General features: G+C 42.3%; 1 protein-coding gene across 1 annotated transcript; it reads right to left on the minus strand.

Annotated features, from left to right (window-relative positions):
* Positions 1-1,476: 1,476 nt before the first annotated feature.
* Positions 1,477-23,576, minus strand: ESRP1 (epithelial splicing regulatory protein 1; the record flags this gene model as incomplete). Its single annotated transcript, XM_082315847.1, has 13 exons — positions 23,437-23,576; positions 23,101-23,229; positions 22,108-22,221; positions 19,461-19,575; positions 11,918-12,016; positions 11,760-11,814; positions 9,755-9,865; positions 9,532-9,664; positions 9,406-9,448; positions 7,610-7,911; positions 5,824-6,042; positions 3,573-3,759; positions 1,477-1,649 (listed from the first exon to the last, which is right to left on the minus strand). Exons 1-13 carry the CDS (start codon positions 23,566-23,568, stop codon positions 1,477-1,479), a joined length of 1,812 nt encoding a protein of 603 aa, XP_082171973.1. The 5' UTR covers positions 23,569-23,576.
* Between the last annotated feature and the right edge of the window lie 209 nt (positions 23,577-23,785).

Here is a 23,785-nt window from a genome sequence, read left to right on the forward strand (position 1 = left end):
AAAAAAAAAAACAAAAACAAACAAAAAAAAACCAAGGTAAAATTTTTGGAGTTAAGAGGGAGGTACTTGTAATTGGCACAGAAGCTACATAGGTATGGTTTCCTAAGAATAGCATACAACTGTCAGTTAGACAAGAACATTTAAAAAGGATATTTTGGGACTCGGGATTGATCAGTCTGTAACCAACATATATACCCACAGCCCAAGCAGCTAGTGATGGGACTCGTGGGATCCCATTCAGTGAGAGATCTGTGTAGGGCCTGACACTTAGCCTGCAATGGCCAGTCTATTATTACTTTAATAAGTACAACATGTCAAAGTCACTACAAACTATTACTGCTACTGTGTTCTCATGACATATAGAACTATTAAGAAACTTGTTTTATATTGCCAGTGCAAGTTTGGAATTTTATTTTTCTTGATCTTACATTAAAGAAGCTGAGTTTAGTAACATATTATCATAACCATAAGACAGACATGAAGGCATTATAGAAATTAATTCATGAGTGAAGAAACATTTTAATAAAAAAAAAAAACAACAAAAAAACAAACAAACCAAAACCAGGCAGCTCACATACTGGTTTAGTGTAAAGTAATAAGAAAACCTTTGTTATCTTACAGGTACTAGAGAGTTCGTATTGCTCAACAACTTCATAAGTAGCTATTTGGATCCTTCTCCAGAGATAAAAAGCACTGGTCAGAATCTAATAGAATACTTGAGTTCTTTAGCAGGTTTCCTGACAGACAAGGAATAGTTTATGGCTTACAGGGAACATGGCTCTTTCCAAGGCCTCATAACTGCAGAAGACAAATGGTATCAAGAGTTTTAGTTCTGTAGAAGATAGCTAATACATCTAGAAGAGCCAAAAGCCCTTCATGAGAGGTGTTTATGAGGTCAGGAAGAATATATGCCTCTATATGCTTTATATATGCATTCAATACATGTGCGCTTCAATGTAGTACTTTTATAAATAAGTAAACAGAGTTTTCACCATAAAGGTCAAAAGTTACTTTATTACAAAAACAAAGAGGCAGAATTTCAGCAGAATTTGTTAGGGTAGACCCCAATCCACCCCTTCTAAAAAGGGGCCAAGGGCTTCTTTATGGACATGGGAAGGAATACTGCACACACTAATTCCCACTGAGGGCACAACACCACAAACTAACAAGTTTAAGAGGCATGTTAGGTGAAAAAAAAAAAAAAAAACCAAAAAAAACCACCCAAAACCAAACAAACCCAACAAAATCCCGCTGTAACTGTGTGACTTATGTTTAGAAAAAAAAAAGCATCACTACCTGAAATACTCTAAAACTTGGAAAATCCCTAGATAACCTGAAATTGTTTCCCTGAACAAGATACTGAGTAAGTTGTTCTCGGTAGCGCAAGCCTTTAGCATGGCAGACAATGTTCTTTTGTGAGCTTTGTGCATTTGCTGGAAAAAGACTTCTTTGTTCCTGCTTGGTTTCTCCTCTGCTTTACCTGGGGTAGTATGCTGTGTAGTTCATGAAGAGCTGAGCCCCAGCAGGGTAGTATGCTGTGGAGGGCTGGAGCGTTCGTGGGTTCAGAAGCACAGATGGCTGATACAGAGCAGCTTCTGTTGGCACAACTGCAGCAGGAGCTGGAAAGGAGTAGGAAGGGGGTGAAAGGCCTAAAGGGAACAAATGGAAAATAGATTAGGACCTTTTAAATTCCAGCATATATATGGTCTTCATTAGCTGAACAACTCTGCAGTAAGTAAAGAACCTTCACAAGCTTCTCATTCTCCTGCTCATCACAGAAAATAAATCTGAGCCACCAATATGGGCTTGACTACAAGTGTTGTGCCCATCCCCCCAGTCAAAAGCAAAGTCAGTAATACACAAAAAGCCACCTCTCGCTCTAGGATAGGGTCTCTTTCTGAAGAGGAGGCCAGTTTTTCTTGTCTTGGCTCAAATTTTAATGACATCTCCAATCAAGAAGTGTGAGACTTCTCCACTGTAAGAAGGAAACTTCAGTGCCTAAGATCTGCCTAACATTCCCCTTTTCATCCTGACACTCTCTATCCCCCAAACAGCTCTGTCTTCAATTAATCAACAGCAGAGTGGGAAAAGCCATGGCTTTGTTGCTTCAAGTGTTAACACTCATTTAAAAAAAAAAAAAAAAAAGAGAAAAATTACAATTGCACATGGTGCTGCTCCAGCAAGATGTGAGGCTCTAAATGAATTCTGATGTATAAGAGCTCACCCTCCTCCTTTGCCACTCTTTTCTTCCCTCTTCTCCTCCCCAGTACCATAAGTGAATGTATAAAAGCTTTAGATAACCCTGAGTAACAAAAATAGAAGCTTACTTTAAAGTGACAGCATCTCACTGCACTGTGGGACAGGGCAGTGACAGAGCAGAAAGGGCTTATCTGAGGAATACATCACTGGCATTAGCAGCTGGAAATGGCAACACTGCCACCTAAGAGTTCCCAAAGTTTGAGACACTGCTGAAGAACCTGTCCTAGGAGCTCTTGGGAAAAGTTTCCAACCCCTGTCTGCAACAGCTGTCACACAGGACTACATACTGCAGATCCCTGCTCAGAAGGATACTTGCATTGCAAAAACAGAAACAAAACAGACAAAAAAAAAAAAAGCTTGTCACCTGGAAAACTTATCTCCTAAGGAACAGCTGAAGGTCTACTCACATTCAAAAGGAACCACACCCAAGAAGTTTGCTGCCATATTGGCAGCTCTGACTAGGATTTAGAGGACACATCTTTAAAAAGTCAACAACATCAACAACAACACATTTGCATAGAGAGACAGAGAGAAAGCTCCTACTGGACTACCTTGCCATTTATGATCTTGGAAGCAAAGTATTATTTTTCCCATAGGCTCAGATTTATATGGCATGTATGCTTAACAAGTTAGCCCTTGAGCTCTTAAAGCATTTCCCCCAAATGCTCATCTAGAAGTCCATGTTCATCTTAGTAGCTCTGAGGAGCATAATTTTACATGAAATACAGTTTCTGCAATTCTGAGGCCAAAGCTATATGTATTTTACTCCCACACAGGCAATCTCAATTCTGTACAAACAACAAAAAGCAAAGGAAGAGCTCAGTCAGTAGGGATGCAATAGACAGAATACTTACGGTTAAGTCCCAAAGGAGAGCATTACCAATTGTGTCATAATTAAGTTTTGGAAGTGAAAGGGGAAGGGCTTTTACTTGACATGTTCACCATGATGAAAAATGTAAATACAAATCAGTTTAAATGGGAAACTATTCTTTAAGCTCCAGGCAGGGCTTACAAATTACTTTTCCGAGTCATGGCTCAGCCTGGCCAAGTTAAGTTTCAGGGAGGGGAGGGGAAGTTTGCCACTGGAAGAGCAAGAGTAATTTTAAAGTAGTTCTTCAGTCATAGTAATTCACAACCAAAGGGAAAAATAATGCTTGCAAGCTGCTCATGATTTAAGATGAAAAGACCTTATTTTAATACCCCCATCTGACACTCCTTTCCAAGAATCAGAGTCAAGAAAGCAGCTCCAACACCTACCCGCACATAGCGTAGAGTATTGGCAAGACCCATGCAAAACTTACATGGTAACTTACATGGTGGCGGGGACAAGCCATTTCGATTTAAAGTGCCCCCCATTAATACAAAGTTCATCTCCTCAGCAGAACATTGAAAGACTTCAACATATCTGTCCTTCATAGTCTTCTTATGACACTTCTGTGCAGCCAGAAAAGCTCGGTCTGCAGATTTCATCTGAATAAAAGCATCTCCCGATGGACGTCCCTACAAACAAGGCAGACAGAAAGAAATGTTTCTGGAGCTCCCATGAAGTAGCAGCATAGCAATAATTTGTCTTGTTAAAAGCAGTCTCTTCGGCCATAAATACGTTCATCTCCAAAGTCAAGTACAGTGAGTCATCCCTAGCACCCATCACCATGTTTAAACTCTCCTCCCTAAAGCTGCCCCCCTATTGCTGGGGAACCCTAGTCCGCCCACTGCATCATATGGGCATTCTTCCAACTTGTGCTAACTTGATTGTATTTATTTACCTGTTTCAATTAAGCTACATTGTAACTTGAGCCACGTTATTTCTATGTTTAAAAAAAAAAATACGGACACCTATGGGAGAGACTACGATTCAGGGGTACTTTGGTAAGAGCAGGTCTCAAAGCACCTATTTAGTAAGAATGCAGAACTGGAAGATCTAATCCACATTTATTACCTGTGATTTTTAAAATTCAAGGATAAATACAGTCAAGTGCCAGATATTAAATGATTTTGTTTGTTTGTTTTTTGGTTTGTTTTTTGTTAAGGCCAATATGGGCTGGAATGTTTTAGAAGGGTACTAGCCTAAGGCTTGGTATGAGCTTGTGGGGAAAAAAAAAAATTACATCCTTATATACAGCTATAAATGAGTGGAATACACAACTGGGAGGCCTCATTTTAGCCACATGCAGCTGCTGACTTGAAGTAGCCAGAACTAGAGGTAGAGATCTGAACCCAGCTCTAACTTAAGTTCTGGGCCAGTTCTACTTTCGGAGGGAAGAGCAACTTTATCACCATCCTTTACACAGTTGTTCATGATTAGAGGGTTGAAACCAGGAATGGTGGCAGTAGGGAGAGCATGCAGAAAGATAAAAGTCTAGTGGTCAGGCAAAAGCAGTATCTAGGGAAAAACAAAACAAAACAAAACAAAAAACTGACAGCTTTGGGCAGTGGTGGCAGACAGCCCTCAGGACTATATACACACATCAATTTCTTCCTCCAAGTTCTTTCATTACTGCTGGCAAGGGCTGACACTACTGTAAACCGTTACTTGTGCTTTAACATCTGCATCTTTTCTTAGCCTCTCGCAGCCCTGCACATTCCTTATAGTTTTTCAGCCTTGGTTAGGTCAAGTCCTCACAGACACAGGAATCTCTTTAGATAAAGAGGTACTGGAATAACTGTAGTCCCTTCTCCCTCCCCACGCCCTGGGAACACAGAAGACCTACTCCAGGACAAGGAAGTATTTTGTAGTTTCAGCTTAGGCTTAGTGTCAACCAAAACAGTTTTAGAAGAACCATTTTTATACCACAATAATCGGTGTAATCAGTGTAACCACTCAGGGCATCTCCACAGAGTTAGAGGAGCTGCTAGGGAGTCTCCTCCCCCTAAAGTCACAAGACTATGCAGATAAAGTTGATCACAACAAGGTACAGTCCTTTGTCTAAAAAGTTTTGGTAGAAACCGCTTCCAGAAAACAATGACAAAGATGTGACTGTTTATACATGTCAATGAGCTGTTAATCTTGGTGCTTAGCTGTGACTGTTTAAAGAAAGCAACAACACAGTTCAGGAAACCTGAAACTTCAGCTGCTGACTTACGCCATAGGAAATCCTGTCTCTAAAAGGCCACAGTCACGTTTGTCTTCAAATATACCTGAGGCACATTGTTCAGCAAGGCAGGGGCAAACCACTCCTTTGAGAGCTAATATTGCCCACACTTGAAGACACTCGTTGCCTGCTACAAGAGGAATTACGCATGCTGTTGTGCAGGACTCTTCAGTTCAAGCCTCCTACAGTGCAGGACCACTGCTGCTGCTCTGGGAGCACCAACCCCTCCAAGACTGTGGCTTAGGGTTAGGCACATGGGTCTCAGTAACAGAAACCACTCTACAGCAAATGCTGCAGAGTTCAAATAAGCCAACACATCTATTGCCAGTACACTTTTAGAGGAGAGCTGGAGGCCAATTAATGCCATTAGTGTCAATCCCAAATGTGCTTCCCTATTGATATCATCAGAAGGGCTGCGTTTGCATATACAGGCAGTTGGCACAGACTGGCTAAAAACATGGTGCCTACCCACCTGGTGATTTAGTACCATGTGAACTCCATGGGTCCGAATATCTGTAGAAAACTCCCCCAAGAACTCCAGGATGTCCTCTATAGTAGCAGCATAGGGAAGACCACGCAAACGTATGCAGTCTCTGACGTTAGTGGGAGGCACGAATTGTTGAGGTAATACTGGAAGAATAGGAGGTGTTGGGAGAGGAATGAGAGGCGTGGAAGAGTACCTGTTCAGCACCTGTGCAAAACAGAAAAACAGAGAGGTTACAGAAAGCCTCCTTACTCATTCTTCAACTCAGAGGAACCGAATGTAACACCAATGCCATCCGTTTTCACTCTGGGCAGTATTTTAAGAAACAAGGGAGGTAGATTCTGGCCCTAAAGCACAGTAGCAGTGCTTAGAATTCAGATATTTTAAAGTAAATCTTTGGATCATTCTTCCTTGAAAACAACAATTTTGCTTTGGAGAATTTACTTGAACTGTCATGCAACTCTCAAAAGACCTCTTAGAACACAAACCCTGCATTTCTACAGTATGGTTATTGGGAAAATATCCCAAAGCATTCTACCATCTACAGCGTCATGGTTACGCTTCTACCCCAAAATATCTCCTCTGCACAACTTTAGGAGAGCCTGGGAAGTAGAAGCATATTTCACTACCAAACATCCCTGACTTGAGATGCAATAGTCTATCAAGTAACATAGGTGGTGCTACTGAGTCACAGTATCTGCAACAGTCATGCTTTGAGATTTCTTGCTATGAATTTTAACAGTAAAAACCTTCCCTGGTCAAGAGTTCACTGAATATTCATTCACTACCCTTCAACTTTCTCTGAGCAAGATTAAGATTCATTTACATTTATACAGGTATCAGAAGGTTTTGCGAAACAAAGAAACTTAGGAGAGCACTTGAGAAAAAAATACAGTGACAAGAGTGTTGCAGCTATGCTTTCTCATCATTAGTGTCACCCTTCAAACGAGGCATTGAAATCTCTACATATTTGGAGGATCAGAACTGCGCCACTGCTTGGTTACAATGACATGGTTATTGGTTGGCCATAATTTGCATCATAGACAAGACCTTTTAGAATCATGTTTAGACTTCAGCTGAAGCTCTACAAATCTTTGGAGACCTACATACACAATCCTCTCAGCCCTACTTCCTTTCCCTGACAGCATAACTGCAATTAATGGTCCATCAAGCCATGTTAATGCAAGAGGGGGCACTCTTCAGGCCAAGTTTCACAAAGTCCTACCACCCTCTGCTAGGTAACCAGTGCTGGCAGAAGATGGCTGAGACCTGCCCTGAGAGGCAACTCATAAGACTCGTCTTCTTCAGAGCAATGTATCTGACAACTACATCAAAAGGCTCTGTTTTTCTGTGCCAGTGACTAAAGATAAGTCTTTCAGATCAAGATTTGTTGCTAATGTTCCTCCTGAATCAGCCATCATTGGACTTAGACAAATTCAGTATCTATAGTGAAAAAAAAAAAAAAAAAAAGCACTAGAAAAGAAAGCACTAGACCCACATAAACTTTCTGCTGTAGCTACTGTTTGCAAGGCTATTGGAAGCCAAACCCCCAAAGGTTTGTATATATGACTGAGAACATGCATATACCACAAGATCTTATACTTAGAGGGAGCAAATCCTCATGGAAATTCAGACAGTACTCTTTCCAGCAACAGCCGAGAGTGAGAGAAGAGAAGCTTTCAAGTCATGGCCAAGCAGTATTTGCTTCCACTGCTGTATGCCAATGTAGGAGTTTGGATGATAAGAAGCCAATGTTTGTAAGCTTTACACCCACCTGCTGAACTTCTGCTGCAGTGCTCCTGAAGAGTTCAATGTACCTTTTCCCCAGCAAGTCCTTATGCTTTTTCAGTGCATTTTGTGCATATTCCTCACAAGCAAACAACACAAAGGCATCCCCTGTTGGCCTGCTGTCAGGGTACGTGACAAACAAGACTCCCTCCTTTCCTCCTGTTACAGGGCAGTGCTGGCCAAAGAATGACAGCACTTCTTCTGTTGTTACGTTGAAAGGAAGACCTCGCATCCTGACAATCACTTGGTTTTCTTTCGACAAGAACTGTGCAACCTCGTTGGAAGTGCCTTTAACAAAAAGAAGTACACAAGCACTTAAGTCTAGGCAGCCACATAAAATCGCGAGCAAGTCTGGCATAGCTATCTTCTGCTCCCCACAGACAGTTTTTGAACAGGTAGAACAACATTTGCCTCCAGAGCCAAGAAAAGACATCCCACTTTGATAAACTAGAAATATTGTATAGGACACTTCGCATTAAAGTCTAACAATGTTACTCCGTCATTTGGAAGAGATTCATCCTTATTCAAAGGGAAAATAGGAAGTACTTACAATGTTCAGAGCCCAAGGAAAGCACAGTCTGTGAATCTCTTGCATGAGCAGTATCTGTGCTACTATGCACCTTGCCTTTCTAACTTAGGAATACCTTCAGCATGCTCATTGAAACCATAATATATAGTAACCAAGTACCCAGACCATTGTGCTGGGAGAGAAAGTTCGAAGGGCATGTTGAAAACCGCCGAGGAATTTCATCCTATCCTGATAAAATTGCCAAAGTCTGCCAATTCTACTTTCAGTATCTGTAGGAGACAACCACTGATGCTCATACTTATAACACTACCCTAACCAAAGCTAGCTGCTAACCAACCTCACATCCTAACACGGTCCTGTCACTTACAGCTAGCTCATTCTGCAAAGAAGTTTGGTGGTGCCAGACATGCACCATTTTTCCCCAATGTCAGCATGCAACATCTTTACTTTGAATGGTAGAACTATTACCAAGCCTATCAATTAGCTATTTATTTGACAGCTTAATAGCCTCTCCCACTCTAAAAACTCAACCTCAGACATCCAGTTAGTCATTTACAATCCCCAGACCAAATCTCTGTCAGGAACCAACAAGGACCTTAAGGTGGTATTGTAGATACATAACAGCATGTTGGATCTTAACTCAAATTCTGTATGCTTGCAGTCATAAAGGGGAGGAAGAGAGACCATGGGAGAGTTCGTAGAGCAAGGTTTGCAGCCTTTCAATTCAAGGCTGCAAATATTTCAATATTCCCCTTAAATAAGCATTCCCCCTAAATTCTCCCTTCAGTTTGAGCCAAAGATTTGATGTGAAGAAAATCAGTTCCATAAATCCCTTGTTATTTACACTGCGATATCTCTTTGCTTCTACATGCAAATCTCCACAGCAACAGCTGTCATATTGTTTTGCAAAACTACTCAGGTTTTGTTTTTCAACAATCAATAACGTTTAGGTCCCTTCAGTTAAGAAGATGACCTAACAAATTAAGTTCATGTGCAAGATCACCTTGCCTGATCAAATCCTTATTTGATAGACTGCTTGAAAATGGCAAGAATGTGGAAGAGAGCGATGGACAAATAAATTATGGAATGTTTTGGACTGCTGCTAGCAGAACGCATAGTAGTCAACACACCAGCCAACTACTTGTTCAAAGAAAGAAAATGAAAGGCCACATCCAACAGGAGCAGTTTACAGCTAAAAGTTAGTTACAGATGCTGATGGAACAAACCCTCCCTTCTCGCTCCCTAAAAATTACCTCCTGCGATTTTAAGGAAGTCTTCACCTGTTGCCTTGTATACCTAAGGAAAGAAAAGAGAACATGTGATTAGCATGCTATTTGCACTCCTGTTAAGAAAGGGATTTCAAAGCCAGTGTCGCGCACCTCAATATATCGATTCCCCATGTGATGCTTGTGCCTTTGTAGTGCTAGATCTCTATGCTCTTCGCTTACGAACCTCACGAGAGCCTCCCCATTCCTCCTACCCTGGGCATTGAGACAGAGTGCAGCACCTCCCCTGCAGGATTTAAATCAAGAGAGCGATAAAACTCCATGACTGATGCAGACACAGTCCTACAAATGTAGAGGTAAATTCTTAGCTACTAACTTAGCGATATTTAGGCCTTTGAAGAATCTTGCTATGTCCTGGTCAGACGACTGCCACGGCAATCCTCTTGCTCGGATAACAGCATTGTCATCCACAAGTTCCATCTTGCTGCTGCAGGCACAGAAAGAGGGAGTAATGCAGAGACATCTGCCACACACCATCCTCCCTGCTTGTCACCTGTGCTCCAGGGACAGGCTTCTGTCCCTGCTCCGTGTCTGCTGGATGGCACTGCCAGGGCAGCGATGGCTAAGTGCCACCGCCCTCCAAAGCCACTGTACGTGTCTCTCCTCAGGGAACATCTGCTCTGTTAAGCTGCCCCTTTCCCAGCTCCCCTTTCCTGCTTCACCACATTTGCTCCTTGAGCTCTCATCTCTTTGAGCATGTTTCCAATTTACCCCCCACTCCTGACATACCAATGGTTTGTTGCTTCTCCATTGTCTGAACAGGGTTACTAGCACAAAATTAAACTTGCTATTCTAATCTTAGCCAAGCGGAAACTGAGGCAGAGCAGTTAGATGTAACTGAGGTTAGTGCTTGTTATTTGTACTGTGACAGTGTGTAAGAGCCAGTCACAAGCCAAGACCAAATCCATTCAGGGTTATACTCAGCACACAAAGGACTCCTGCCCAAAGAGTTTAGCCTTAACATTGCTTGTTCAGGCCATCACTGTGCTACTAGAGACTAATATAGCTACAGGCTACATTGGCTGCTTAGCATGGGAATAGCTCAGCCACAGAAAGCCAGGTTTAATTGGTCATTACCGCAGTCTCTTTTGTTCTCTTACACGTTAAAAGTGCCATGCAGAACAAAACACTTACAGCTACCCAAGGCTGCCTTTCTGGCTATTGCAAGGACAGGTTTTTTGCACAGAAGAGACTATGGGATTGATTAAGCAGATGAAGTGTTGTTCAGCAGCAGAGGACTCCCTCCTACAAAAGGGCTGTGGTATACCCTGTTGTAGGAGGATCACGTTTCTTGCTTATATTTTAATTTCTCAGGTGGCCTTTCTATAGGTGTCTGTCCCAAACTGCTCCCCCCGCCTCCTAAGTCTGTACTGCTTGCTATCACAAATAAGATGGGAATCTTCCACCTCATCCCAGGATTTTGTTAGTGAAAGGGAAAAAACTTAGAACAATGCTAAAATATAACCCCTGAACTAATCTCACTGGATACTTTCTGCCAGTATTGTTGCATTATTTTCTTGCTTCTTTTGGCTCAGAATTGCGAGCATTATCTACCATTATGACAGTTCCTTAATCTGGAAGAGGGAAGTAAGTACTCATGCAAGATGGGAATCTAAATAAGGTCAGTTTAACACCAGTCTCTTCTGATACCGCAGAGGGAGTATCCAGCAAACCCCTGAGAAAAATCTGTATTCACACAAATAAAAGCACGATTACATTTAAAAAAAAAAAAACCAAACCAAAACAACAACAAAACAGCCATCAAAAGTAGATAAAGCTTTATGTTTAAAACATATTTGGGAAGACACAATCATCATAGCCTAAACAATTTACGGGTAGCACAGTATCTTTGGCACAATGTCTTTATGTCACAATGTTTCTTCCCTATAAAAAAAAAAAAATCATTATGTGTATTTAGCAACTGTGAAGCAAATTGCAGGAAAAGCATAAGAGTTAGTACCAATAGGGTTACTTCTGCAAAAGTGCTTACATTCTTTGTTAATAGCACAGCACACTTAACACCCATTATAAGCAGGTATTAGCAGAACCCAGAACTACCAGCAGCTAACAGGCAACACCAAACCCTAGCAAGAAAACTGTCTTGCTTCTGATTATAGACTTACAGAATATCTGTTCCCTTTCCTACTTAAAGCATCTAATTTATTCCCACAGCAGTGGCAAGATAAATAAAATAATGGTAACAGCTATTCGCAAATTAGGAATACAAAGAAGTACAGCTTATCTAAACAGTACCTTGGGGAAAAAAAAGGGGCCGGGGCGAGGGGAGAGGAACGCAGCAAGAAGAGGGAGAAGGTACTTACCAAGGCCCGCTTTCAAATTTGTAGTTCACTCTTTCTGGATCTGAAAATCTGTGATCTATGAAATACAGTACAAGTTATTTTCTTTTTCCTCAGCATACAAGAGAGGCAGGAAAAACCAAGCAAGCAATATAGAAAACTCGTTCATCACAATCACTTACTGTATGGTTCAGATATTAGTGTTAAAATAATATTCCCCATATCTTCAACTTGAGAGGCTCCATAGGGAAACGCTGGACTGTTCTTGTCAAGATTTAAATCTTTACGCTGGAGTTAAGTCAATCATCACCAAACAGGTTTCTAATTGGCTTCCTGCTAGAGCAACAAGCTTTCATGTTATCCTTGATGGTAAGTCGCTTCTCAGGGGAAGATTTAATCCATTTTCCTGCTGGGATACATTAGCCTGCCTTGGCCTCTAACTACTGCCACCTGCGGGAGTGTGAGGTCACTCCAGAAAGTGTCTGGGGACACGAGACCCCATAATAAGCACATATATATTTAATACACTCATGCATTATGCATGTTTGACAGACAGATACACTTTTGCATGCATAAGACACTGGAGTCCTGTCCTCTTTAATTAACATCATCTTTAATCTCTAGGGGAAGATTTGGGGAAGGAGGAGAAGCAAACCATCAACTAGAAGCTCCAGAAATAGGAGGCTATACCACATGCTTTCTGAACAAGTAAATCCCAAAGTAGAATAAATACCTTACTCACCATTTTGACAACATTCACAAATGGCACCTTGTCTAAGCCTTGTCTATTAGAAGTTACAACCTAATTTTTTTGCTGTTACGCAGAAGCATTTTGAGAATCTGTTAAGACTGCACCATTGTGGATAACCAAGAGACAAAATAGAGCATCAGTCTGAAGGATTTTGGAAGATGATAGCAAGGATAAGCTCTCTTGCCAATAGAGAGCAGGAAATGTTCTGCCCTGGCAAGACGGTCTGTAGAATGACCAGATATAAACCCCCACGTTCATAAAGGGAGTCTGATTTAAGTTGCACATACCATCTTGTTTCACACAATTTTAAACAGAGTTTACTATGGTCTCTCCCCCGCTTCCTGTCATATTTGCCCCTCTCTAACACCAAGCTACAGGACTGTAAGATTACTTGCAACTCCATCATTTATAAAGCGAATTTTTAAAAAGGTCTTTTCTACCCACATCTCCTTCTTTGAGGAATGTAGGGTAAAAAAGCCAAGTACAGAAAAAGAAGTGAAATATAAAGCAGTCTGGGAATAGGACTTGCTTTTTTGACTTCTTTTATCACCTTGCATCAAGACTTTAGACCAAAAGTGAAAGAGTTTCTTAAACAAGACCTATCCCGGCATGGCAGTACAGTAATGCAAGACATTCAAAACAGTCAAATGCACCAATTCTTTGCCCACATTCCCACAAAACTACATTAGACACATTTCAAGAGCTCAGAAGAGTCTGCATCTTGGTGCTTCAAAGTTGCTTCTCCGTCCAAGATAGCAAGGATCCTCCTAAAAGAAAACAAGTTTTCTCTACCTAGAGCTGAGCAGATTTTTGAGTTGGCAGATGCCTACTTGAAGGGCAGGGAACAGAACAGCAGCTTCTGCTAGAAACAGACACCACACACCAGCTTTGTCCTATCGTCTCATCAACAGGGGAGACAGCACAAATTTCATTGTAAAATAAAGTCTTCCCTGTTATTTGTGGGATGACTGCAAGTCACTCCTACAAAACATTATTTTTTTAATTGTTTTTGGAGTTTAACTGTTATCTTGTTGTGAGATGAAAAATAATTTCAACTGAATTAATGAACTCCTCTTCCACAGCAAGGGAAGGAAAGCTGCTGTGCCAACACAATACACTTTGAGGCTAATTTGATTTTGAGGCTTTGTTGGTTTTAAGTGTGCATTGGAGTATGGAAGGTGAGAGGATGGTGCTTAGTCTTACAAGAACATTCGAAGTTTAAGTGAATTGTCATAGTTTAAAAAAAGAAAACTTAAACCAGCGATTCCTCCCCCCCAGCTGCTTGACTAAACGCAGTTTGCTAGCATAGCCATTACCCTCCCTCCCAGTACCTTCTTTGGAGTAAAGTAGTGAGAACATTAAAAGGTTTTCTTAAAAACCAAGCTGAAAATCCTGAACAAACCACATGCAACAACCCCAAAGCACAGTTTCAGACACTATGCATATTTATGACAACAAGAAACTTCTCCATTGCAGTATCTCTTCCTAAGCTGTACACTCAAGCTCATCTCCTTCCCTACCCCTTGGGTATGGGGGGTTGACAAGACAACAAATAATCCACAAACAGACTCCCTTGCAGAGAGGGTGCTTAATCAGCACCACACAGATGTTTCTGGGCACCTGGTGTATCAGAGCAGAGGAGTGCTTCTCCTCCTTTTCCTGACACCCTTCCCCCTGCAGCATCTAAGAGCTCTGCGCTGCGTTTGTGCAAAGGCTCTGCTGCCCATCCAGGGAACCAGAAGCTGCTGAAGATGCAGGCATTGGAACCCTGCTCCTGCCTGACCATTTTTATGAAGATTTTGGAAATGTTATCACTCCTCTGTCAAAGCCAAGAGAAACTGGGCAGGAGTTTCAATAGCTATTACGGCAGGGGACATGCATGCACATGTGCACACGTGTACGCTTGGCTGCTAGAATGTGCTGTCAAAACCAAAGAGACATTTCAATATTTCCTTTTTGCAGAGCCAAAGATGCCTACAAGCGATCAGCCGCCAGAGAGGGGAATGCAACAGTGTGAAAGAGCTGGGAATTTGAAGCAAGACTATCACACAAGGAAAAACAAACAATTCTCCCACCCCTTGTTCATTTTCTTCAGAAAACATTTTCATTGAAAACACTGATCAACAGGAGATACAGTTCCTAAAAACGCCTTAATGCTGACAGAAGTTGGTACCAGGTGTTCAGACACAGGGAGTCAGCTGTGCCAAGGAACGCTAGATTAATATAAACACAGTAGGAGGGGAGGAAGAAAGTCATCAACATTACTAGGAGTGAGAAATCGCTCACACCTTCATCTCTGATTAGCTAGAAGCAAGACTTTTAGGCAAGATTGAAGAAGAAAATTGATAGCTTTCTGCATCTGTTAAGGAGCACGTTAATAATAACATTAACCAAGTGAAAACCTGAATTCTAATGAACAAGACTGACTACATACAGATGGACTCCTATGAATGGAGGCACTGGAAACTACGGACACTTTGGGAAAAGCTGTTAATGGAATAGTTTTTATAAAACACACCCCTTTTTCTGTGAAGGGATAGGAGACCACACATGTGTTTGTATACAGTGATATTTAAAGGTTGCCTCTCCCGGGCAACTGTAAAGAGTTGACTACAGTGGATAAATCCAAGTTCACATTTGAAAAACTGTTAGAAAACACATCTGACTGTCTAAAGCTACTATATGCAATAGCATGCACACATATATTCCAAATGAAGCAATGGGCAAAAGACGCACCCAAAGTAACAAGGCAGGATGGGAAACAAGGAACTTCTTAATCTTGCTGTGCAGCTGCAGTACCACCTCCTGCAACACTCAGGAAGTTAGTAAGGGGGGGAGCACATTCTCTATCAGTTGCCTATATAATATGGGAGAAATTTCTAAACCATTTAACCATTTCCTCAGATTTGTCACCACAGCTTTGCCCACTGCCAGTGCCCTCCAAGACTTCTTCCCTACCACTGCCTCTTCCATTTCCGAGAGTCTCAACTGCTTTCTTAACTATGGCAAAAGAAGCACTAAACGACCAGCTTAGCTCTGAGACGACATGACATGACCTAGTATTGGTCTGCACTGATCCTCTTCCCCTTCTGTTCTGTTTTTAAGTCTCTTCAGTCAGAAGATTACATCTTTTTAAATACTACTTTGCATAGAGGTTATCTGATATTACTCAGTTCCTGGGTACTATCACAGGAAATACAAATAGCAATATGCAAGATTCTCACGTAATACCCAATAATGGGCTTTTTATTGCTAGAGTTAAGTACTAGTGGTTATAACTGTGCTCCACATCATTGTTTTCAAGACATCCAGGTCAAAAAAAAAAAAAAAAAAACCCAAACAAACACCAAACAAAAAAACCCCACAAAACAAAAAAAAAAAACCCCAAGTTTCCGTTTTGCAGTATCCAGATTGTATCCAGCACATTAGGCAGACTGTTCTGAAGTACACCTGTGTTTTTACCAACAACACCCAGCAGATACTCCTAGTAAGGAGTTATCCTCACAAACCCCGCTCAGAAGTGAGTGGAACAAACCATGCACTGGAGGAAGCAAGAGCTATTTGCCATTTAATAGCTTCTGCACACCCAATCTTGAGGCAAAGGATGAGTCTTCTGCAGACTGAATATGAATAGTCATGCAAGCTTTGTTCACTCCACCCTGAAGGCACTCACAGCGGTGAAAACTGGCTCAGCAAGCTTTGCAAATCAAGAAGTGCAGCAAGTATGGGAGGTACAGAGGGTGCAAAAACAACCCTGCTCCTTTTGTATACTTATATATGTTTAAAAAAAAAAAGATTTCGACAGACCTGAGTTCCTTTCTCTGCCAGAACATGATCACTTTTCTCAAGTTCTTTTTGTTACTCGAAATTTCTCATAATTGTCCTGCAGTTGCTACTCTTACACAATACTGACTAAGGAAAGTCTGGCAGAAGACTGTCTCCTACACCAAAAACTGTTTTGAGACTAAGTTAGAAAGCAGTAGCACTCAGAGATAACAGTTACAACTAGCCTCCGTTCTTCCTCAGTCCCTCAAATTCCACAGCATTTTAAACATTTCCTTACCTTGCATTAAAAGAAATCAGTAGCTGTTTGTACATTAAATTTATAATTTGGGAGGGGGGGAGAGGGGGGCAGGGAAGGTGAAAATGTAAAGCTTTCACCTGAGCTCTTGGATTTGGAATGGTTTCATTGCTGTACACAATTTCAAGTAGTTTGCTGAGAGAGTAAGGCCCAGAAGTACTTTCTAAAGGAAGAATAACCTAGCCAATTATTCAGTTTAATATCTCTATGTTCTTTTTCAAGATTGTGCTTGCCTTGTCTGCAAGAAATACATAGCCAAGCACCAATTACCCAGTGTGTTATACACTGGAATATATATCTTGAATGACTATACAGTAGGAAGTTATTTCCCCTGACTGTTGGGAGCAACACAGTACATTCTCAGTACATTCTCCATTTGCCTGTAATTTGTTGTTTAATCAAATGCTACCCATCAAAATAAAAGCATTTGGAAGACAATAATACCCAGCTTTCCCATAACTCTTTCATATCACACAAGGTTTCTCTTACTGATCATGACCATCCTACACACAGGTAAATGGAGATGTAAGTAGATGAAGGGATGTGCCCCAAAATCATTCTACTCCTCCTACCAGTTTGCTAATGCAAATCTTCTGCATCTCTAGTCAGTACCCTACCCTAAACCAAAACTTTCTTTCCCCACCAAATGCTAACAAACCTGGCCCAGTACAGTTTGTGAGGCACAAATCATGGAAGATTCCACTCATGCAGCCCCTTTAGCTACCGGGTGGAAGATTTGCACTTCCGGCAAGAATAACAAGAGCTTGGTCAGATTCTGTGCACTAATCTGCAACTTCATTTCAACCTACTCCATTTGTTTTTAATTTGCTTTTGTGTCCCCCACCCCAGCATATCCACTTCAAATCCAAGTTACTTTTCATTTAGACATTTCTTTTTCTTTGCTACGTAACTGTCTCAGAAGGAAAGTAGCTGCGTCACCTACATGAATAAGAGGGGGGGGGGACGGACGGACGGGAAATCTCTGCACATAACTGTTTGATCTAGTCTTTAGACTTAGCACCTACTTCAACAATTTTTTTTTCATTGCAAGCATTACATGCACATCCAGACTCTCCAAATGCAATTAACTTATACAGCTTCTGACACTGAGGAGATTAAGTTGGTACATTTCAGCAAGGTGAGGAGAAAGAAAATTATCATATTTGTCAATAAAAGGAAAACACAAATTATTTTACCTTTTTGGTCTCTGCATCCTCCATCCCCAACACTCTCAAGCAGTATAGGGCAGAGACAGTTAATTTCAGCCACGTTGCATCAACATAGCAAGCTTACAGATAAGAGCATCAGCAGTCACAAAACAAGACAAACCACAGTTGTTTAGCTTTATATACCGTAAGAAGCATATCGTATCCAGAATTCAGACTCAAGTTGAGAGCATTTGGATAGACTGACCAAGACTCTAGGAACTTGGAGGAAATACTACTGGCAACTGCCAAAACCACCCTCAGATGGCACTGACTCTTCAGGGGCTTCCTGACAGTTGGGTAAGGCAGGGTGGCCTGCTCCCCTCTCCCAGCAGGCAGGGAGTACAGTCTGTCACTGCGCCTTAGCTGACCAGTGGCACTCCAGATGGCTACAGCCATACGACTATCTCCACAGTGGCAAGACGTACACCAGACATTCACACAAGGCGAAAGCAAAGGCATCTCTCCAAAACAGCCGAAGTAGTTAATTGTCTCTAACTTCTCCAGCTCATGTCAAAGCATCCCTAAACAATGTATTAAGTTTTTTGACCATAACTTTAAGAAATCTCCATCATCCAGCTTCTAGACTATGCAACACAAGTATTTATTTCACTTTTCTACATAAAAATTCACACTCCTACATTAAGTGTACTGCTTTACTTCAGAGTAAGGGGAGAATTGATTTCTGCTCCTTCACTAGGGGAGTTTAATCTTAATTTCCAGATGGCAAAGCAGAGCAGACAGCCTCCAGTATTCAACCTTATGGTTAAACACAAAAAATCCACACATACATAGATATTTTATGCCCCCCGACACAGGTACAAAGCCCAGGCAATACTAGTCCTACAGTGAAAGGCCAAAATAATTCAGAAGCCACAGACTTTTGAGTCTGAAAAATACCAGCTCTTAATAGCAACCACTCTATGGACACAATAAGCTAGACAGAGAAAAAGAGTTATTAAAAACCATTCACCGTCCCAGTTTTGGCTTTGGTAATTGTACATGGCATGCAAACAAAACCGAGCTAAGACTAGTAAAGAGACAGACAGGACTAGGCTACAGACCGCTTAAGACTATTCAGAAAGTAATTTTAGACATCCCTATCACTGGAAGTGGAAACATGTTACTGACTGCATCTTATTGCCAGCCCAGCCTCACCTTGCGAGGTGTAACATGTACAGCTTCCGTGAGACCGAATACCACATGTGACAACAGCATCCCTGCCTTAGGTTAACTCCTGAAATCAAATATTGTCTACAAGTTCACACCAAGAATAACCGTTCCCCCTCCTAAAAATTAAGAGGGTCTCCCAACATTCACTCTTACCTAAAAATAAAATAAAAATGTAACTGATGCAACAAGCAATCTCACAACTTTAATATTAAAGTATCAGTTATTTGAACAAATATGCCAGTTACACAAAACTGTGAAGTTTAAAGACACAAGACTATAAAAGGTAGTAAAGAAAATGCACAGAAATCAAAAAGAAATACAGGATTTTCCCCATGGGAGCATGTATCCTCATATGTTTTTATCTTTATCTTTGTGAGAAAGCTCAGTACAGCTCCAAGTCACTCATTAAAGTTATACCACCCCCAAGCATGTGTTGCAGGCATTACTCACACATCTGTCCTAAAACTCCGCCAAAGCTGTAACAGCAGTAGACACCATCACTGTTAAAAGGATACATTCGGTCATGGCCGCAACATCGAGTTTGCTAATGTCAGGTGAGCCAGGGCAACACTTCTTGAACTCTTTCCGCAAGTCAAAAAAGGAGTAGAAGCATTCAGGCAGTAAGATATTCTGTAAAAGGACAAAGTAACGACTGTCAGCTAGGGTGAGTTTAATCTACTTTGTCATTAGATACCAAGCTTTCTAACAATTTCCTTATAATGGGTAGGAAACACAAACAGCCTTTGCTACAGAGAAACTCACATAGCTCTTCTTAGCCACATAAGCATGTTTATAAACTTTTCCTGCTTAAGCAGCTTCCTCCCTACATGGTTTAAAAAGAGAAATGTGCTTTTTCACTGCCAGAGAAACATTTGCTATTATTACTAGTGCCTCAAATCCAATATATATGTAGGAGGGCAAATGCCTGCTATTGCAACATTTATCATCAATTCTTGATTCCAATTTTAACTGTAAAAAGCCAGAGGGCACTCAGTTCAGTTTATAGAGCCAAGCAAATTTTGCAAGACTAGCAGAAGATGTTTTGGTTTATAGACAAGGCTGAGTTTTCAGAGAATAGTCACACTTCAAATATTTATTCCCTTAAAAAAAAAAAAGAAAGAAAACAACAACAACAAAAAACCCCGACTGTGTGCAGATGAGGGTTTGATATGGTGCAGAAGTTGTCAGTCTATGAGTGGTTAACTGCTTTAATTGCAGCATATGAAACCAGAAGCAAGTTATGTAGCCCACTGGAAGTCAATAAAACTCTTTTTGCCCCACCACTACATCTACCACATGATTTTTATTTTTTTGGGGATGGGAAGGAGAAGACATAGAGAAGACTTGGGGGAAGCTGTTTAACACAAACCCCTACTCCTTCAGTTGGCTCTTCACCCCAGAGCTTCCCCACAGACACAATACTTCATATGCCACTTGACTGTTTGTTGCCTGCAGTGCCTCTCTAGACCAAAAGTAAGGGCTTTCTGTGATTTAACAACTAGTTAGCATGTTGGCATTATAACAGAATGAGAGGATATGTGAAAGCACATTTAGGGAGCCCAAAGAGAGAAGTTTAGGCTCTAAAACAAGTTCTGCTTTGAGAAAATTAGAGCTTATCTTTGCCTAGTGCACCTGTCCGTATGCTAACGATACTCTTTAAAGACAAAGTTATGAAAATGCAGGTGTGCTTGCCAAGATTTCCTGCTCTAGTTTTAGCATGGCTATTTGTCTTCCTCCATGAGAGATCAAGTTTTGTACTTCACCAACATTCAGTTGGAAGAGCTGATGCCAATTCATTCTCCAAACACCATGAGCTGCTAGATTGATTCAGACTGGGCATCTTAAAAGAAATAAATATATTCTCAAGAGCCTAGTGATTTCTGCCTATCTGGAATTTAGTGATCCCCCACCCCAACCTCAAGATTAGGGTATTCACCAAAGAACTATTACAGGTCTCATAAGCATCTGGTTTACTTAATCTATAGGCAGCACAGAGCAGATTTCAAATGAATAATTCTCAATGAAACAGCAACAGAAGATTTTGATGAAGATTTGATTCCTATTAGTGACCCTGTGATGATACAGAAAAAGGATGCCTATCCCAGACACCAAAATAACTTAAATAATCGTAGCAGTTTTTCCTTCTTTTATCCACATAATTTAACTGCATGGAAAGATTAACTGTATAAAACACGTACCCGTTACAAGTGACAAGAACGTCAGTTAAAAACCCGTTTCCCCATTGTCTCACATTATACCCTAAGACAAGTTACATATTAAGGACTGTCCCTTCACTATGAATCACGCTGTTTCTCTTCTAAACCTTCAAAGGTATAAATACTTAGAGCACCAACAAACTTATCCAATATCAGTTTTGTAACAGCACAGACTTGCAGCAGTGCCCCTTCAAAGATGAAACAGCAAACTGATGGGCACAGAGATCAGCTGCAATGAGAGGAGCAGGACAGCTCAGTTACAGAGCAATGCATGTTCACAGCAAACCACAAAATGAGATGTTATTAATATTGATGCAGTTATTTCAGGACTAGAGACTCGGCATATTGCTGCAACTCTATCACTAATGAAAAGTAGGTAGGACCTCGTAACACTGTTAACGATGTGGCAACTCTGAAGTTATAGAAAACTCTAGACTACGGGACTAGTCATCACCCGCAGCCTGCCTCTAACTACTGTTCAGCTCCTTACACACATGAGCACCACCCTCAGAGCGTCAACTGAATACAGAAAGATCGAAAGTTGATAAAGCTGAAGGTGAACATAAAATTTCAAAATGCAGTGTACGATTAAGGTGGTTAACTATTTGGCAACACTTGCAAATTCCCACTTGTTAACCCATTGTGGCTCCTACAGGTGCAGGAGCTACAAGTACTCTGTTAATGCATTGCTCCTTTCTCAAACACTTAATTCAAGAAAGTCTTTCTTCTGATTTAACATAAAAAGGCATCTCAGGGCTACATAAGCACACAGCATCGCCTATGCCTTCCATGTGGACAGCCTCTTTAGTCTAGCAAGCATATTAACATATGAGCAGTTTGTACTACAGTTGCATGGAGGCACCCACATATTAAAGAGAAGTTGATTAGTTTTGCAAGAAAACATATAAAGCACGCTAGGAGTCAAATTTAAGCTACAAGTACATACCTTTTTGGAAGCTTCAGGGTGCAGAACCTGCCTAATGTGCAACTGTCCATCAGTACAGAAACAGAAGGAAGTACCTACACCGATGTTCAGCTCATTGCTCACGGACTGATTAAACTGAAAGCAGGAACAACAAAAACCATACATGTAAAAGAGATCAGAGTGGCTGCGCTAGGCAGTGTCATCAGTTGGCAACACGTTATTCCTGGGCAGCAGGAACATGGAGCTGTAATTTCTTTTTGTGTGAGACTAATCCTTCACTTTTGTAGATTTGTTTCTTACTAGCTAAGCACATGATAACTTTAATGATAACTACCTTCACAAGGAAATTGCCCCTTTCCCCCCTTCTACTGAGAAGTGGCCACACAGACAGTCCACATCACAGGAAAAAAAAACCTTTTCCAGGAGCATTTGCAAGAGCACTGCAAGGAGACATAAAGCTGGTTGCAGAGGGCTGAGGGAGTGCTGGGGCCGAAGAGCCTTTTGGACAGGGCACTCGAGCACGTTGGAAAGGAGACAGGCTTTCAGCCCTGCCCTCCATGAGGATCACGCGCACCTCCCTGTGTATCCAGAGGCTCCAGTACTGTCTCCTTCCCGGGACTGATGAGCCACCACAAGCCTTAAGAGGGCCTGCCACCACGTAGCTGTTTCGGGGGCACCTAAACTTGGTCTCTTCCAACACTGATTGGGGCTCGCCTTTAGCTGAGACTCAGGGTCCAGCACGGCAGGAGACCAGGGTAAGGGCCTCATCCTGACCTCCCTCTCTTGGGTTCAGTCCCTCCCAAGGTGGGTGAGCAAAACGCAAGGGAGAAATCCCCACAAAGCCCACTATAGACGAGGCTCCCTGGCCCACACGTGTCTGTGGTGCCCCTGTGCCAGGCTTCGCTGCCCCAGTGGTGGTGATGGAGGGGACAAATGGCCGGGGACACTGCCTCTACCCCACCGGGGAGCCCCCAAGGGGAGACCAGCGCCCAGCAGCCGGTTATGGGGTGTCACCTGTCTCAACGCCTGCTCCAGCGGTGGAGCCAGTGCCAGGCTCTCCACATCCACCTGGGTGATCTCCTGGCACTCAGCCGTCAGCTCCGGGTGGTCGGGCCGGACCAGCACGTCGTGCAGGTGCCCCAGCTCCAGAGAAAGCAGAGGAGGGGCGAGTCAGCTCCCCGGGCTGGAGGTCCCCACCAGCAGCACCGGCCCCTGCCCTCCACCAGAGCCTGCTCCAGCCTGGGGCACCCACGGCCAGCCCAGCGCTGGGGCCGCCCCGCCTGTACCCAGCACGGCAGGGGCCAAGGGGAGCAGCAGGTCGGGGCGCTCCCCCTTCGGGGAAAAAAATACCTCCTTACTCCTCAGGTCCACCACTTTCCACAGGAGCTGGAGCAGCTCTCGCTCATCCGAGCCCAGCTTTGCTCCGTTGGTGCCCGCCGTGGTCACGAAGAGGATCACCAGGTAGTCGGGAGACGCCGTCATGGTGCCACCGGGCCAGTGGAAAGGATAAAAAAGGGAGGGGGGGAAGAGAAAAAAAGGGGGAAGCGAAGGGGGGGAGGGGGAAGAGAAGAGGCCAGAAACTTTCCCTGCCCGAGGCGCTTCCGAGCGAGGGTGCCCCCACCCGCAGCCGCGCTCCCCGAAGACCTGGCGCGGGGGAGGCGCGGAGTTGCCCCCTTTCCCACCCCCGCTCGTTCCCGGG

Source organism: Platalea leucorodia (assembly GCF_965183815.1).
Source record: "Platalea leucorodia genome assembly, chromosome: 1".
NCBI lineage: Eukaryota > Metazoa > Chordata > Aves > Pelecaniformes > Threskiornithidae > Platalea > Platalea leucorodia.